The sequence below is a fragment of the Eptatretus burgeri genome, chromosome 9 (assembly GCF_056783735.1).
Source record: "Eptatretus burgeri isolate ZD-2024b chromosome 9, Ebu_testis_v1, whole genome shotgun sequence".
In the NCBI taxonomy this organism is placed as follows: Eukaryota; Metazoa; Chordata; class Myxini; order Myxiniformes; family Myxinidae; genus Eptatretus; species Eptatretus burgeri.
The window spans coordinates 1,186,824-1,205,404 of NC_140969.1; the positions used below are offsets into that span (position 1 = coordinate 1,186,824).

The 18,581-nt window shown below is 42.2% G+C and overlaps 3 protein-coding genes across 5 annotated transcripts in view; 2 read left to right on the forward strand and 1 right to left on the reverse strand.

The window, feature by feature from the left end:
* LOC147019407 (uncharacterized) overlaps positions 1-18,581 on the forward strand; it is a 520,827-nt gene that overhangs the window by 190,992 nt on the left and 311,254 nt on the right. The gene's annotated exons all lie outside the window — the stretch shown is intronic.
* The window catches only part of MIB1 (MIB E3 ubiquitin protein ligase 1), a 231,431-nt gene that overhangs the window by 185,838 nt on the left and 27,012 nt on the right, over positions 1-18,581 (reverse strand). For both annotated transcript variants that reach the window (XM_085893862.1, XM_085893861.1), the window contains exons 4-5: positions 12,173-12,277; positions 886-952 (exon numbers count right to left, since the gene is read on the reverse strand). In XM_085893862.1, the coding sequence (XP_085749988.1) occupies positions 886-952; positions 12,173-12,277 (172 nt within the window). The remainder of the gene's footprint in view (positions 1-885; positions 953-12,172; positions 12,278-18,581) is intronic.
* Positions 14,565-16,042, forward strand: LOC147019409 (uncharacterized). Its single transcript, XM_085893865.1, has one exon. The coding sequence runs from the start codon at positions 14,693-14,695 to the stop codon at positions 15,923-15,925; it is 1,233 nt and encodes a 410-aa protein (XP_085749991.1). The 5' UTR covers positions 14,565-14,692; the 3' UTR covers positions 15,926-16,042.

Sequence of the window (18,581 nt, forward strand, 5' to 3'; positions counted from 1 at the left end):
TTTTCTTTGAATGCGTGTTGTGGCGCTGAGTCCCGTAAGTAAAACCGTATAAGTGACTGTACATAATTGCTTATAGACGGTCGTAGCACCTTTTGCTTTGCTTTTGTTCTGTATACGTGCTTGTTAGTGTTTTGCATTCCTGACTGCATATGTGCTTGTATAATAAATGCATGAGTGTGCAATAAATGTGCTTGTCGAACTGTTCCCCGTTTCGTTGCGTCCTTTCCCTTGTTTGAAAGTTCCATCTTGCATCACGGAAGGAATTGGTAGAAGGGTGTAAGCACCCGGCAAATAATCACGTCCGTCGGGGCCGGCGATAACACCGCTCGGTTATCACTGAAGCACGGAACGGACCGCTTAAGCGGTTCGTGTCCTAGGCCGGCCAGCGGCGAGGTACGATCGCCCGGTTAACTACCCGCGCAGGTACTTAGGTAGGTCGAGTTTGGCAAACAACCCTATCCTGCACGGGTGGCCGAATGGCACGATTGTGGTGGGGTCGAAAGACCCACCCGTGACTAGCTCCTGGCGGTAGTTCCAAGGAGGGTCACGACTGAATTGTCTGTTCCGGTGGGCGACGCGGTCGTGATTCGTGTTACGTGGCCGATCGCACGCCGGGCGGACCGAAATTCGTAACAATATGTACGTATGTCAAATTGTCTATCGAAGAGGTCCTTGCATTTCATATTGAAAGACACCAACTTGTACTGATGTCTGCATGAAATTCCGGCACAAGCTCCACCAGTGGTGTTAAATTAATGTGAAAATAACTACAATAATTGAAGAGAAGATGCAAAAATAAAATTAAACAATACAAAACAAAAACATTAAACTTTGTGTTTACAAGATCGATTAAGATGTGTTGGGACACCGATTCAAAGGACTTACCCAATACTGGACAATGATCCCGATAAAAAGAGCCCCCTTTGGCATCCTGGATACATTTCAGGTCTGACTGTGGATGGGACGGGGGGGGGGCATGGAAGGGTTAACGTTAATTATTATTATTTATATTTTTGTAGACAAAGTCAAGGCTCATGAAAGAGCTAGAACGCTGAACAGATCAGGATGTAACAGAACAAATGGAACAATAGAGAGGAGGGGGGGGGGACGACACCAATAACAAGGTTGAGAGAAGGGGGAGAAACACCAACAACAGGGCAATGGATGGAGGATATGGGGTGGGGGTTAACGGGAGTGGAAAAGACAGTGGTTTTGGAAGAGGAATGATCTGAAATGGTGGTGAACAGCTGTCTTCAAGAGCTGGATTTATAAACAAGTTATGATCATTCTGTAAAGTTCAGATGGTTTGACAAATGGTTTGACAAATCCACAACGTGAAAGCCGAACCCAAAGTGTAGAAAGAGCAGTGTTAGACAGAATACACCGTCATTGCGCTACTTCAGCTTCATTATCTGAATATTGAATACACACATTAGAATCCCACAGAATCTCCAGAGATATGATCAATACCTATGAACCTCTCCTTTCACCAAAGCCATAGCAACCAAAAATATTAGGAAAGCAAAATTTACTTCAAGCTTAACTTTAACATACTGTATTCCAATAATCATGTCACGAAATACACTTCAAGTTAAGCTTTAACATACTGTATTCCAATAATCATGTCACGAAATACACTTCAAGTTAAGCTTTAACATACTGTATTCCAATAATCATATCACAAAATATACCTCAGGTTAAACTTTAACATAGTGTTCCAGTAATATCACTAAATATATTTCAAGTTATACTTTAACATACTGTATTCCAATAATTGTCACTAAATGCACTTCAAGTTAAACTTTAACAAACTGTATTCTGAAAAATAATTGTGTCACTAAATACACTTCAAGATTAACTTTGACATTCTGTATTCCAATAATTGGGTCACAAAATAAAATGCAATTTCAACCAAAACATAATGCATTCGAATAATCACGTCAAAATATACCTCAAGTTAAACTTTAACACACTGTATTCCAATAATCATGTCACTAAATACAGGTCAGGTTAGGTATGGGAGCATGTGCCAGAGCAGCACATCACAAAATACACTAAGTTAAACATTAACATACTGCATTCCAATAATCATGTCACTAAATACACTTCAAGTTAAACATTAACACACTGTATTCCAATAATCATGTTACTAATTCTACTTCAAGTTAAAGTTTAACATACTGTAAAAAAATTTAACATGCACAATTCCAAAAATTGTGTCACTAAATTTACTTCAAGTTAAACTTTAGCATACTCTCTTTCAATAATCGTGTCACAAAATACACTTCAATTTAAACTTTTACACACTGTCTTCAAATAATCATGTGACTAAATACACCTCAAGTTAAACTTTAACAAATTGTATTCCAATAAGTGTGTCACTAAATACACCACAAGTTAAACTTTAATACACTGTATTCCAATAACTGTATCACAAAATACACTTCAAGTTTAACTTTAACACACTGTAATCCAATAATCGTGTCACTAAATACACTTCAAGTTAAACTTTAACATACTGTATTATAATAATCGTATCACTAAATACACTTCATGTTAAACTTTAATTCACTGCATTATAATAATCGTATCACTAAATACACTTCAAGTTAAATTTTAACAAACTGTATTCCTATAATCATGTCATTAAATAAACTTCAAATTAAACTTTAACTGCATTTCAATAATCGTGTCACAAAATACAGTTCAAGTAAAATTTTAACATACTGTATTCTAATAATCGTATCACTAAATACACTTCAAGTTAACTTTAATATACTGTATTCCAAGAACCGTATCACGAAACACACTTCAAGTTAAACTTTAATATACTGCATTGTAATAATTGGATCACGAAATACACTTCAAGTTCAACTTTAATATACTGTATTCTAATGATTGGATCACATAATACACTTCAAGTTAAACTTTAATAGCGAACGCAGTGAGCTTCATACTTAACGCGTGCACATGAAAGAATAGGAAACAACAACAACAACAACAACAACAACAACAACAACAACACAATACCCCTGGCTATTTGGAGTCCGTGTCGTTAGCTATGACTTTTTGCTTCCGGTTGTTTTTAAACGCTGTGCGGTGTATAAACACGATTGGGTTATATTTCTATCTTGTGAATATTACTTAACGCGTACACATGAGAGAATAGGAAACAACAAAAACAACACAATACCCTGGCAATTGTGAATCCGTGTCGTTGGCTATGACCCTTTTTGCTTCCGTTTTTTTTTTTTTTGCTTCTGGTTTTTTCTTTTTTTGTTTCCGGTTTTTGTCATGGGGAATGATGCATGCCGGGAGATAAAGGCATAGTCGCAGACATGAAAGACCGAAATAATATCAGACAGGGTGTATATTTCCTCCACTGATTTTAATAAAGATATCTCCCGCATCATCAAAAAATAATTTTTAATCGTGATTTACGTTATTTGATCGCTGATTCCGAATCCAGGACGAAGTAACTGGAAATTGCGTATACGGTTGTGAACAAGTTGTAGGTAAAGTCAGAAGCGAATGTAAGAAGAATACTACATTCACTTCTAGTATTAATTTTTTTTGATGAGATCCTGTTCTTGGCGGTGTAGTTGTCGTTGTGAAGGTAATGTTGAGGAATTTTTTGTTCAGATGAGATCCTGTTCTCGGCGGTGTAGTTGTTGTGGTGAAAGTAATGTAGAGGTATAATGTTGAGGTAATATTAATTTTTTTAGATGAGATCCTGTTCTAGGCGGTGTAGTTGTTGTGAATGTAATGTTGAGGATTTTTTTTTTTAAGATGAGATCCTGTTCTCGGCGGTGTAGTTGTTGTTGTGAAGGTAATGTTGAGGTAATATTTATTTTTGCAGATGAGATCCTGTTCTAGATGGTGTAGTTGTTGTTGTGAAAGTAATGTAGAGGTATAATGTTGAGGTAATATGAATTTTTTTAGATGAGATCCTGTTCTAGGCGGTGTAGTTGTTGTGAAGGTAATGTTAAGGATTTTTCTTTTCAGATGAGATCCTGTTCTAGGCGGTGTAGTTGTTGTTGTGAAGGTAATGTTAAGGTAATATTTATTTTTGCAGATGAGATCCTGTTCTAGGCGGTGTAGTTGTAGTTGTGAAGGTAATGTTGAGGTAATATTTATTTTTGCAGATGAGATCCTGGTCTGGGTGGTGTAGTTGTTGTTGTGAAGTTAATGTTGAGGTAATATTTATTTTTTCAGATGAGATCCTGTTCTTGGCGGTGTTGCTGTTGTTGTGAAGGTAATGTGAAGGTAATATTTATTTTTTCATAGCAAAAAGACGGTTTAATTCGATATATTTAAGAAGCGAATGTAAGAAGAATTCTACGTTCGCTTCGAAGCTTTGCCTATTCCATATTATACTGTATTCCAATAATAAGTGTCACTTCAACACACTGTATTCCAATAATCGTATCACAAAATATACTTCAAGTTAAACTTTAATATACTGTATTCCAATAATAAGTGTCACTTCCTACTTTAGTTTTACACTTTTATGGAAATGGATTCCAGACTGTCATAATCTCATGCAACAATAATTATTTTTTAATCAGATATGCCAGTTGAAATTGAAGAAACCAAATTACAATTTAAAGTGAAAAAATATATTAAATTATACATCAAAAGAGTAACAGTAATGAAGAATTAAAATTAAAATCAGATAAAATTAATTACATTTTATTGAAAATATATATTTGTAATGGAATAAGCAGGAAATAAATAAAGCTAAACAAAAAAATACATAATAATAAACAAAGTCATGGAATCCATCATTGCAACCAAGGTCAAGTGTTTCTTCATTACAAAAAGGCTGATCTCTTTCTATAAGTTTGGATTCTGTCCCAGGCAATCAACTCCTCTCTCAGAAGATGCTCAGAACATGCTTCTCCTCTCTCAGAAATGGATGGAGACAATCTCAATCAAGGGGTCAAGACCATCTCCTTGGACATATGTCAGGCATTCAACACAGTCTGGCATCCTACTTTGGTTGCCAAGCTGTTTGCCTGTGGCATTCAAGGCCGCCTTCATTTCTGACTTCATCCACTCATGCAGTCAACATTCTGCTATCAATGAACCCCGACCCCCCCAACCCCCCCCCCCCCCCCCCGCTCTTCCCCGACTCCCACCCCCCACCCTTCACAGACGTGCTCCAAGAGAGTATTTTGGGGCCCAGTCTCGTTCATCATCCACAAAAAACAACCTCTCTAATGCTCTGGAAAATCCTCTATTCCTTTTTGCAAATAACTCAAAATGTACAGTACCCTATCCCACTGGCAGCTGCATTATTATCTGCTGATCTGGAATTAATGAAATGCTAATTTGGTAAATGCAACATGTTCTTAAATCCTGGAAAAACTCAGTCTCACCCTCTCACTCCAGAAGGATCATCAAACAAAACCACCTATATATTTCCATGGTTAGCCACTGTAAGAAGTTCAGTCTCTTGAAATTATACATCTCATTAGCTATGACCTCTCCTGGGCTGACCAAATGAAAAAGCTGGGCTCCAAAGCCAACTGCAGACAGGACATTCTCCATCATTCTAAGTCATTCCATGAAAAATCAGAATTACTCACAACCTGCAAGGTCTTTGTCCTTAGCTCAATGGAATTCTGCTCTCTCTCCTCTGGGTACCAGCATCACTTCTATCTCTCCTCGATTGTGTAGAATCCTAAAGCTTGGCCTCGAAAATCAAACATCATTGGAACATGCAGCAGTAAGGCCGAAATACAAGCCATAATGCTCTCACATCACAAATAGGTCAGTGGCACCTGTGTTTTTTTGGGGGGAGGGTTTTCGATTTAATCGCCTCTTCTGTCCAAGCACCTTCTCAGCCATCCAACCTTCCCCCACTACTCTTGGATGTACTTCCAGCAATCAGCACCTTGTTTAACTTCCAAAATCCAGGCTTACTGCCTGCCTCAACTTTTTTCTCATGTTTGTGGAACTGGCTTTATGTTGTTGTTCAATCCCACTCTTCCCTCCAGGGCTTCAAAGCATGTGGTGCACTACCATCTCATGTCATCACCCATCCAATGCTACATAACACGGTTGCACATCAACCCCCACTGTGTTAACGTGCCCCGTTATGAGCTTGTGGGTCACAAACCCGACTCCGGTTATGACCGCTCGGTATCCCATGGTGTATACTGACCTTACCTCACCGTCCAGTGGGATTACAACCGACAACCAATCAGGTTATTTCTCATCAAATCCATTATACAACCATGCTGTAACCACATATGCTGCGAGGGAGTACAACACACATCTGGCAACAACATTACCATTGTCTCGCCATTCACTACTGGGTTGAGAAGTCAAGCCATCAATCATGCAATCAGTGATGCCTGCCGTGCAGGACTGTGTAAACTATCTGTCTCATTGAGACTTAGTTTCGAATAGGATTTCTGTGTTTGACGATAAGCCTGACAAATTCAGGACATGATGTGCGGCCAACCAGAATATGATCAAAGGAGTACCATTAGCATCCGATGAACAGCTTAACCTCATAGTTCAACATATGGCTGATGGTTCAGAATCCAACCACTTGTAGAAAGTGTTAACCGAGTCTACACTTCTAACCCTGATATTGGTTTTGAGCAGGTTTAGAATCGCCTTCAAGAAAGATTCGGCAGTGATGAAGCAGTGACAAAATCATTTCTAAACAAGCTGGAACTTTTGCCTCAAGTCTCTCCTTATGACCGTAAAACTTTTCAGAAGTTTAGTGACACCATCGAGGAAATAGAGGCCACCAAAAACGATGGTTCTCTTCCTGGACTGACCGTTTTGGATATATCTCTGTTCCTCAAACCAATCACAGTGATGCTTCCACCTGACATTGTGGATCGTTGGAGGATGGAGAGCTTCAACCATAAAGAAACCCACAATGTCACAGATTTTTCAATGTAATTTCATCGATTAGATTTTTCATACAATGTCACGGGCATAGATTTTTTGATTTCAGATAATGGGGGCTCCCGGGGGGGGGGGGGTTACCCCCTGAAAGTTTGGATCCCTACTCGACCATTATTTACCAATTGATTGCTCTGAAACCCGATACAGCCCTTCTACTCAATGGTCTGCAGGATTGCTTGGTCTTCGATTTTTATTTTTTTATTTTTTTCAGATCAGGGGGACTCCCAGGAGGGTTCCCCCAAATTGACTCTAGTCTCATGTCCATGACATTTTCCAGATTTTGGATTCAGCAGAGGTCTGAACTACAACCTCAAAAGATGACCATCAGCCCACTCAGGGCTGATGTAACATATCATATGTTTTTAAACATATCATACGTAACACCTAAATCACCCTTTACCATAGCGATGTGGTTTGCATGATATTTAACAACATATAATACGTATATGAAACATATGCAGTCACACATTTCATATTACATTATGACTGGATAAAGTATCATGTCAAGATAAGTGGGGAATGAAAATATTTATATTAATAAGAAGTTACTCTTACCATTGCATAATAGTCAGGCATAGCAGCTGACTATTTGGTGCACACACTAAAAAAAATTATTCTCTCCATTACGTCCCGTACATAGTCGGCAGGTACGGGTCACATTCCGACACCAAATATTAACAAAAATATTGTTTCAGACACTATCAGCAGTGACACCGTGTTTTACAGGTAATTTAGCAAATGAGTAATGCAAAAGTGTTTATCGTTCTCTTTACACGGTTTTAAACTCATCTGAGCCTACTAAAGAGAACACTGAAAGAAGTGTATACCAGTAAGTATAGCATATGGAGATAGAAGAAAATAATAACAAAAAAACCCAAAATGTTTACAAGATAATCGGTACTAGAATGAAGCAAAGTAATGTCGGATCCCGCTATTCGTGGCGAATACATTCCTGAAAAATGCTGCACAAACAAAGGGCACAGCAGGAGAAAGGGGAAACACCAACATCAGGGCGGAGGGAGAAAGTAGACAGAGATGGACAGGCAAGGGATGCAGGTAATGATGAGGGGTAAGGGAGAACGCAAAGGGTGGACAATATGGATACGTAAGCAAAATTGTGTTTGACCAGTTTGTGATTTTGTCAAGGTCTGAGGAAAGGGAAGAGGCTGCTGTCTGTCTGAAGGATGAGAAATGTCACCGCAGAGTGTGGAGTCGTCAGCAAAGAGATGAGGATTTTCCAGAGTCGGTGAGATCATTGATGAATATCAGGAATAAGATGGGGCGAAGAACACTGCCTTGGGGTACTCTAGCCTTGATAGGGAAAGGAGATGAAAGGGTTCCATTGAGAGCCACATGTTGGCTACAAGAGTGGAGGAAGTGAGCAAGCCAAGAGTTGGCTTTGGATTCCAAAGGCAGACAGTTTGGAGAGCAAGGCAGGATGCCAGACTGTATCAAAAGCTCGAGATGTGTCCAGAGAGACGGCCCTGATTTGATGACTGATATTGAGGGCCTTCATCGAGTATTGGGAGAAGAGAAGCAACATGTCCAAGATAGAGTGTCCAGGTCTGAATCCGAATTGATGATCTGAGTTGAGGCTGTTGGAGAAAAGGAATGATTTTAGGTCAACTATAATGATGGATTCTATGACCTTGCTGATGATTGGAAGTGCAATCAGCTAATTGGGCTGCAGTGAAGGAGATCCATTTTTGTACATTTTTTAAAATGCAATGCTGTGATGTTTGCCGATTTCTAATTTCCCAGGTGGATAAAGGAGACCGGTCCTGAAGTGCAAAAAAAATTTTTTTTTTTTTTAAACCAAAAAAAAAAATCGTGAATATGCGAAGCAGGTCACACTTCCTGACCGGCGGATAGCAGGGTCCGCGGATAGCGGGGTGCGCGGACAGCGGGGTGCGCGGACAGCGGGGTGCGCGGACAGCGGGGTGCGCGGACAGCGGGGTGCGCGGACAGCGGGGTGAGCGGACAGCGGGGTGAGCGGACAGCGGGGTGCGCGGACAGCGGGGTGCGCGGACAGCGGGGTGCGCGGACAGCGGGGTGCGCGGACAGCGGGGTGCGCGGACAGCGGGGTGCGCGGACAGCGGGGTCTGCCAGTACACTAAAGAATATAGCGATCATTAAGTTTTGATTCCATTAGGGTCAATGTAACAAGCAGAGTTTCTAATCCTGGTTGGTCTTCCAAGGGGTATTGGCGGCCACTTTGTCCTGGAATTCAAGGCGAAGGGATGGTCCCGACGACTTTAATCCTGGTCTATTTCCTTTTCTCCTTTTGCAGATAGAAGGCAATATCCTTGAGCTGGAATCGGCATTGGTTCAGGGATGGGAGCATGTCGGTTTAGACATTGAACTGGGGATGTGACGAACTGCACGATTTCTTGATGAAAGCTTCCATTACTAGCTCGCAGTCAAACGTGGTAATAAACCTTGTGATTATTGGGTCAAGGACGTGGGGACTCTGTGCTGCATCTCCTTCAGGCCGGGGTTTGCGCAGTAGTCGATGCACGTTTACAAACATCTCGTTCGCTCTCTCCTTGGGGATATCGAGTGTGATGACTGCCTTCCTGATCCCCTTCCTCATGTTCTCTCATCTTTCCTACTTGATCCTGTAGAAAAGGAGATTTTGTTTCAAAATTGAGGATCTCCTTAACTAGCATAAAACCTTGATTCTCTTTACGCTCTCAGCTCATTCCTTTTCCAATTTGGGGATGGTGTAGGTCTCAAACGTTGTGGTACGTTTGGACGAGTCGGCTGCAGCAGCTTGTAGGTCAACGAGTATGTCGTTCGCATACTTAATTTCCTTCTGTATAGCGAGCATATTGACATTAAGTGTTTCCAATGTTTTGAGCACCTGTTGCGAGAAAGTCTCGCATCGTTTGTTTAACTTCAAACATCTCCAACAATGATGTACACAGGGGGCTTGGGCGTGGGGTTGTTGTTTTGTGGCCTGGCCGGACGTGGTGTTGTTGCAAGTCTGGAAACCACGATCACACTCAACATTCAGGTTCCTATAGAACAGTTACATCGATAAGTCTGTGTTTCTAGTCAGGGTTCCTTTCCCTTGTCTAATGGGAATTAAATGTAAATGCGCTGCGATTTGTTATTGGAAAACCCCATCTTCCGCGACAACAGCAACGAAACGACCATTACAACGATGCCACGAATAACCAGCGAAAACCCTGTGCTCCCGGCATCCTCCGCGCGTTCGCTGGAATGCAGGTGTGGTCAGAATGGATTCAGAACCGAATTCCTTGCCTAATATGGGCATAACTTGACTCACGGGGGGTTGGGGGGTGGATGGAATGCGGCAGCCCACACCGACGGCGGATGAGTCACGCTGGAAGTGAGGCGGGCCTGAGAGTAATAAGAAGCGAACCCTCTGCTTGGTTTGAGGGAGTTGGTCTTGTTCGGCTGGTTCTTCTTGGTTCGTGGAGCTCTTCGTGGTCTCTGCTTGGTTCCCGGCTGGGTGCGACTTCTTGGCTTCATCTTGGTCGGTGGTTCTTCGGGGAAGCGACGCGTCGGGCCGGAAAGGATCGGCGCCTCGTCTCACCAGCACGTGTTCTGGAGCGCGAGGGGATCCGCCGGAGCTCGGAAAGGCTCGCGGTGGTTGGGTCCAGCTTGCCCTCGCTGGTGCCCGGTCTCAACAGCTTGAAGACCACACGAGGTGGGAAGGTCCAAGACAGACCCTGGGCTTCAGCTCACCTGTCCGTCCGAGTTAAAGTCCGCAATAAAGGCATCAGCCACAATTACTTCTGTCTGCGTGTGTGTGTGTGTGTGTGTGTGTGTGTGTGTGTGTGTGTGTGTGTGTGTGTGTGTGTGTGTGTGTGTGTGTGTGTGTGTGTGTGGACCCTGTCTAATAAGTAGTGAATTGGATAAGTGCTTTGTGCTGTATACATTTGCATTGCCTGACTTTAGTCAGTTTAGTTCTGCTATTACGTGCCTCCTTTATTCCCCACCAATTGTATAAATAAATCCCCATTTGTTGAATGTTCTCAGCTCGTCATGTCCATTCTTGAATTGACTGAGCGTGTCGCGTGTTGGGTAGTGAGCAGCCATTGCCGGAGTAACAGGGTAATCGGGACCAACGGTTCTCGGCGATTAAACGACCCGGAATCGCACACGGAACGAGCGCGCTAAGCGGCTCGTTTCCGTACGAGTTCCGTCGAGGGTGTGAGGGCTCGGTAGATCGCCACGTGGTCTCTAGGTATTTTGAAGATTTGGCAAATAACCCTGTACCACGTGGTGGAAATATTGACCCTTCACGGTCCAAAGCAAGGACCCGTCGACTCCAGACTTATCCGGGGCGACGATCTGAATTCTGGGCGATCGGTTGAGCAGACTTGCAGCTCCATCTGGCTGTCGTTCCGCGGCCGACGTCCCGGCCCCGCAACAGTGTCTCGTGGTGAAAGCATCGTTTAGGCCTTAGATGTAGTAAAGTTTCTCAACAAATACCTTTTCTAATGGTAAGTATAGATTAATATTTTGGCACAGTCCATGTCATTAACATGAGTGACATTTTAGTGATGGATTTGGTAAGATTGGCTTTTAGGTAAAAGAGTGCTTGTTAATGCTGCATGCTCACTTCTGATAACGTCAGATGGATCAATTATGAAGAATAACTTCAAAAAAATTTTTTTAAATAACTCGTATCCTAATCCCAATCTTCACCAAAATATAATCAATTTGCCCTCATCACACACCCAACGTGCCCACCAAGTTTCGTCTTCCGTCGATAACTTTTTGAGAAATCGTGCTCACAGACAGCCAGCCAGAACGACAAACACTAACAGACAAACAAACAAACAGACAGGCATGAAAACATAACCTTTGTCCACCTTGGTCCACCTAACAGCTTGGTAATTAGCCTTGTAAAAAAACGGAAAGCCACCAATTGGTTGACATTTGACAAGTCGGTATAATCAGCAATCCAAAAATACCGACCAAAGTGCACTGCACAAGCAAGTTCACGATAAGACAGACTTCCAAATGGATTGAATAAATTTCCACAAAGAGAAGCAGTCGACATGATGCAGCAAATTTTTACACACCTCAGAGAAAAATGCACACACGATAACAACTATGACACGAGACTATTACATCATTTGATGAAGCATATCACGATTCACCTAACCCCCCTCCATGACCTACCCCCCTCCATGATTCACCTAACCCTCTCCATGGCCTAACCTCTAAAATGTCACTCATTCACCTAACCCCCTCCATGACCTACCATTCCTTCAAAGCCAACACGGTAGAGGTTTTTCGCCCCATTGTCCCACAACACGTAGGCGGCACTACGAGGACTGGCGGCACTCCAATCCTGGATCTCCGTCACCTGATGGAAGAAGCAGTGGACCATGGGTAAATTGGGCTTTCACCACAAATATAATGCAAGATATTTTGATTCTTCACATTCTAAAGGAAAAACGAATCCGTCCAAAGCTGTGTGTAACCACTCATTAGTGTTTAACAGAAACAGCCACATCACATTTATTGTGCATATTCATTCTATAACAACACAGCCCATCACTTCATATCAGCTTTGTTTGCTCCTTACTTATAAATACAATACTGTACTGTATAATGCTTTCTGTTATTACAAGAGGGCTGGCAGGATAGAGGAAGCCACGAGTCTCTGCACACTCGCATCCAAGCTGTCTAGTGTACCAGGTTCAAATCTCAACCCAACAAAAACTCTCATCGTGGTGTTTAGCGTGCAGGGTGAGGTATCAATATTTGCGTTGTCCCTCAGATTGATGTTAAACCGGATGCCCCGTCTGACAGTATTAGTTGGTAGACGTTAAAGATCTCACGGTGTCCTTCATGAAAAGTAGACAAACTATTGCCGGCAACATGAACACATTACAAATTCCTGTTTGAACTTAAAGGGGGCACTGCATCAGTGACACAACTCCATTCCCAGCAAATGATGCTACCCACAGTCACATGCTGCATACAGGAGAAGAAGAAGGAGAAGAAGAAGAAGAAGAAGAAGAAGAAGAAGAAGGAGAAGAAGAAGAAGAAGAAGAAGAAGAAGAAGGAGAAGGAGAAGAAGGAGAAGAAGAAGAAGGAGAAGAAGAAGGAGAAGAAGGAGAAGGAGAAGCAGAAGAAGGAGAAGAGAAGACGGAGAAGAGGAAGAAGAAGAAGAAGAGATTTGTGACTCTCATTTACAGGTTGGCTCCTCTGATGGGATGCAAGGAAAAGCAAAATGAGTTCTGGTTTTGCTTGGAGGACTTGGTGTGAGGTTCTCCAGAGGGAGGAAGGATTTTGGAGGCATTGTGAATGGGAAAGATCTTCAAATCGACAGTTGTGAAGGATTACTTGCTTGGCAAGGCTGTGGAATTAAAAATAGGGGGTTGGGACGGGGACAATGGTGATCGTCTAGGACCTGGCTTAGACATGTATGCACTTAATTTAGGAGAGGATAACAACTGTTTTAAGCTAATATGACCCCAAGGAACAACTTGGGATGTGTGCCAAAATCTCTATCCGGGACGAACAGCCCGAAAATGACCGCCCTTTTTAAAATCTATGTACCCCATTGTCTATCACTCTATGCACCCTATTATCACTCACTCAGCCTGCTTTTGATTTATTCATAGCACCAGTGCTACAAAATCCAGAGAGAGAGAGAGAGTGAGAGAATGACTTATCCATCCAGTGTCACAGAGATAATATCTCATTATATTATAGATAATATCACACCATCCAAGCAGCCTTTCAAGTCTACCTTAAGGAAAGGGCATCGCTGTCCCAGTCCTTTAATTACTGGAACACATACGTTTCCCACCTGTTCCCAATAGTCAGGGATCTGACCAATTCTCTGTGCTCTGGAGACTGGATTCTCTACCTCAGTACTATGGAGAGGGCAACTTCACTGTTCTTCTTTTTTGGGAGAACAAACTACTCTCGATGGACACCATTATTCCTACAGCACTGCTATCAACTGAAGGAGAAGTTCCCACTCCTCTACAACTCATACATGAATCGTGGATTTGTCATGAACACCACCAAGAAAGGTAGTGGAGTGCCCTTTGACCAGGCGCGAGAGCAGTGCTACAATCGGCCTGCCAAAATGAGTGGGGGGATAATTGGGGTCACCAGAAGGAAGCAGTAGCTCTGTGGGGAATTATCAAGCATAAAAAAGACCAGTACGTTGACCTCCTGAAGATGAAGGATGATGTCGAAGGAGAACTCTCACTTCACCACGACTTCAACCCATGTACTGCAACTAAGATAGTTGGGATGGTGCAAGACATAGAGGAGTCTCCTGAAGGTATGCAGTCCTCTACAAAACCAGGTAGCACTGAAGAATGTTCTCACTGGAGAAATTGTGACCAATGTAAATGTAGACAAGTTGTTGTGCTGTATCAAGGAGGGCAGCACTGCTTGTGCTAATTTTATCAATGATCGACTCAGAAATAAGTCGATATCGATACACTCAACTATTAGCAAAATCAAGTTTACGTCCCCTAATACCACCTTGAAATTGGCTCCCAAAGCAGACATCAAAGATGAGACAATCAAAGCTCTCATGTTTATTGAGTATGGGAGTCACCGGGGGTTCACTGTTGAGAAGCTACTCAAGCATGAGATCACCAACTCTGCATTCTTCGTGGTTGACGAAGATGGTTACTTGAGGAAGAGTACCAAATCACAACTTGGGACTGAGCTGCTGAAGTTGTGCCCACTAATAGATAAAAAAGGGCCAGAAACCTCCCCACAAACCCATGCCATCATTATCGACTTCATGGCCTTGGTGAGAAAGGTCCCCTTAAAGAAGCTTGATCCACCCGTCAAGACATTCCATGACTTTGCTATTGCCTTGACATCTATGGTCACCAAAGCTGGGCACAACTGTGATGAGATCCATATCGTTTTTGATGCTTACAGAGAGGACAGCATCAAGAATGGAGAGAGGGGGAGAAGAAGAAAGTCAAAAGAAATGGTTGTCCTCAATGTGATATCACCAAACCAAAATGTTCCAGTGGTATTAGAGAACTTTTGGTCATCTTCCATCGGCAAAACTGCTTTCCAGGCATTCTATGTTGAGTGGCTCACCACCAATTACCACGGAACCAAACCTCTATACCTCGGTATATCACCACATGCATGGATGGTGTCAGCTGGGTGTGTTTCTCCATTCCCTCGGCTCAACTGCACACACGAGGAAGCTGATGACAGGATGATGTTCCATGTGCAGGACATTCTAAGTCACCAGTCAGGACCTACATCCATGACGCTGTCATCAGGTGACACAGATGTCTTTGTGTGCCTGTTATACCACATCACAGTCAATTGGAGAGATCTTGGCCTCCAAGAGCTTTGGCTCGTCCACAACTCAGGAGTGAAAAGATCAATATTACCACTCCACGATATCTGCATAGCACTGGGAGATGAGCTCACAAAGTGTTTCCCAGCACTCCATGCGCTGACTGGGTGCGATACAACCAGCAAGATATCAACTAAACTTGCAGCCCTGAATGCTGTCCGCAAACCAGGAAATTCCTCTCTGATCCTGAATTTTGACTGTCCTCAGCTAGCAGAAAGTGCAATACAGATGGCAGAGACATTCTTGGTCAAGTGTCTCAAACCATCAACAGACCTGGAGACATTTGACGACCTGCGTCTCACTGCATTTGATAGCAATGCCCTCAAGATGGACTTTGAGAGAACCACTTGCACCTCAACTAATGCAAGGAAACATATCCATAGAGGCTATTACCAACAGCAGCTGTGGGTCCAAGCCCCATTTAGAGATGCCACCCTGATTATGAATGCCAAGTCTTATGGGTTTGTAAGAAGGGGCAGTTTATTAGTCCCTGAGATTGTGATCTCCAAACCCAAAGGCCTGCCAAATCCCTGCACATGTGGCAAGTGTGCTCGCAAAAATGGGTGTTCCTGCAGGATACCTGGGATCAAGTGTTGCAAGTACTGGAAATGCAAAGGAGGTCATTGTTGTAAAAACCCTATCACTGAATGAACACTGCTCATCATCCTCAGACCTGGACTCTGTTGTGTTACTCTTCATGGTCCTGACCCTGGTTTACGTGACACATAAACAGTATTAATGTGGTTTTAAAAAGTTGTATTGTTGGTGGTTGGGCAATTTCCCTGCTGATCTTTGAAACATTTAAGCTCTCGAGATACTGCTGCCTACTTAAGTAATAACTTTTGTTTTTTATTTTTCATTTTAAGTTAACATTCCATTGATAATAGTATGTAAATGATTGAAAATACAATTTCTTTATATTAATCAAATGCTCGCTTTCTTTCTTTTTTAAAAATCCCTTGTTTTGTTCAAATTCCAAATTGTCAGTTCAACTCCAGTAGATGACACAAATCTAACTTTGCTCTAAGTCCGGAAAGTTTAAGTTAATAAATATATGGCAATTCTAGTATGTATGGTAATAAGTATGGTAAATAAAACGGTTTTTAGCCATTTTCTCATAAAAAATATCAAATTAGAAATTTTACACTCTTCTATGACCCCCCAAAATAAATAAATAAATGAATAAACATGGCCATTCTGAACATTTTGAGCACCTCAGAAACTCTGTAACTCCAACGGTTTAGAAGATACAGCTATGTCAGAAGTAGCACTTTCAATGAAAAAGGGTGTAGTCATTTTTAAAAGAGGCGTGGTCATTTTCAGGCTGTTAGTCCCGGATCGAGATTTTGGCACACATCCCAAGTTGTTCCTTGGGGTCATATTAGCCTAAAACAGTTGAGTTATCCTCTCCTAAATTAAGTGCATACATGTCTAAGCCAGGTCCTCTACTATGATGATTTTATCCATTTCTGGCCTTCCAGGAAACTCAGGTTATTATAAATGGGAAGAACAAGATAATCTTAAAAATGGAACGCAACATGAGCAAAAGGTCAGATGGAGGATTGTGAATTACAAGGCAATTCCAGATGTGTGTGTGTGTGTGTGTGTGTGTGTGTGTGTGTGTGTGTGTGTGTGTGTGTGTGTGTGTGTGTGTGTGTGTGTGTGTGTGTGTGTGTGTGTGTGTGTGTGTGTGTGTGTGTGTGTGTGTGTGTGTGTGTGTGTGTGTGTGTGTGTGTGTGCGTGTGCGCGCGTCTCCTCCATAACTTCAAAACCATAAAACCTCGCAGCCTGAACCATTGCATGCAAATTAAGAAAACTCCAAGGAAGTGTAAGAGTGAAAATTAGGTGTTTGGGTTAATTAAAAACCCTTTTGAAGATCATTAACAGCCGTTAATAATTAATTAATGAAGACAATTAATCAAATTAATTAATTATATCCTTTATCCGGCGCATCATCGGTCACCTCCATGCATTATCAGTCACCTCGTTTTCCCTCGCTAGGGACTTAATTCACCATTTTGTTCAGCCTGCTCAATAGTGCCTTGAGTTGGAACAGGCCATAATAGTTTAATAACGATAAAGCACTCAAAATGTTTTTGTTTTTTTTTCCACTTTCCTCACTCATATAATCGTAAGCCTCATCGACATTGCTACGAATCACCGTATACATCGCTTTTGTAAGTGCTATAGTTTTCAAACTAGGAGCTTGGAGCGGTCATCCATTATATGATTTGATTTTCCACACATGCCTGGTGTTGGCTTAATGGCTGGAGTGGTGGGCTTGGGATCCTAGGATCCTGAGCTCAAATCCTGCTCAGCTGTTGAATTAATACCAGGTGGGGTTGACTGCCTGTCATCCTTCTGAGGTCGGCAAAATGAGTACCAGCTTGCTGGTATCCTGTGTCGGAGTGGCGACCCGTCCAGGATTGCGTCCAATAGCCAAGGAGATTGCTTAGGCAGCACCGATGCTCGCACAGAATATGGTCCCAATGGATGGATGGATGTATTTTCCATGATCTACTCTCACGGACTAATTAAATTATATCATCGAAATATTACTTGAGTTTGGAGGATCGGATCATGCGGACTAAAGTCGAAATCTGAAAATGTTAAGAAATCGGCAATGTTTCCGGGTATGCGCCATTACCAATCAGCTTGCTATCCCTTGCCAAGCCGGCCGTTCCTCATCAACCATTTCATAGGAGTGCTTAAGCCACTTGCCGAGCACCCTACACTGTTACAGTCAATAGCGGTACAGTTCATGTTCGGATGTAGCGTTCTTCACGTGCAATAATGATGTCATAACGAAGACACCTATGACATTCAAAAAAACGCACACTGGTTTCCCATGAGGATTACTTGACATGTGTCAAGTTTCAATTTCTTCCGTGGAGCGGTTTCAGAGATGCAGAGGTCGAAAGTCTTTCCTTTTTTCCAACATGGCTGCCACACCACATGACTTATGATGTCATAATTCTCATTAAAACATTCTACATGAGTAGTCACATCGATGGTGAAAATTTTGTGTCAATCTTACAAGCAGTTCCAGAGAAAAGGGAATAACAAAATGCAGAGACACACGTACGCACGTGACCGATTGCTTAACCCTGCTTTTTGCTTAGCAAGTGCGGGCTAAAATAAATAAATAAATAAAACAAAGTCACACTAGTTTCCCATGGGGAGTACTTCACATGTGTGAAGTTTAAATTTTTTTCCATGGAGCGATATCAGAGATAGAGATTCAATTTTTTTCCCCTTTTTCCATACCACGTGACCGATGACATCATACTTTAATTAAAACATTCTA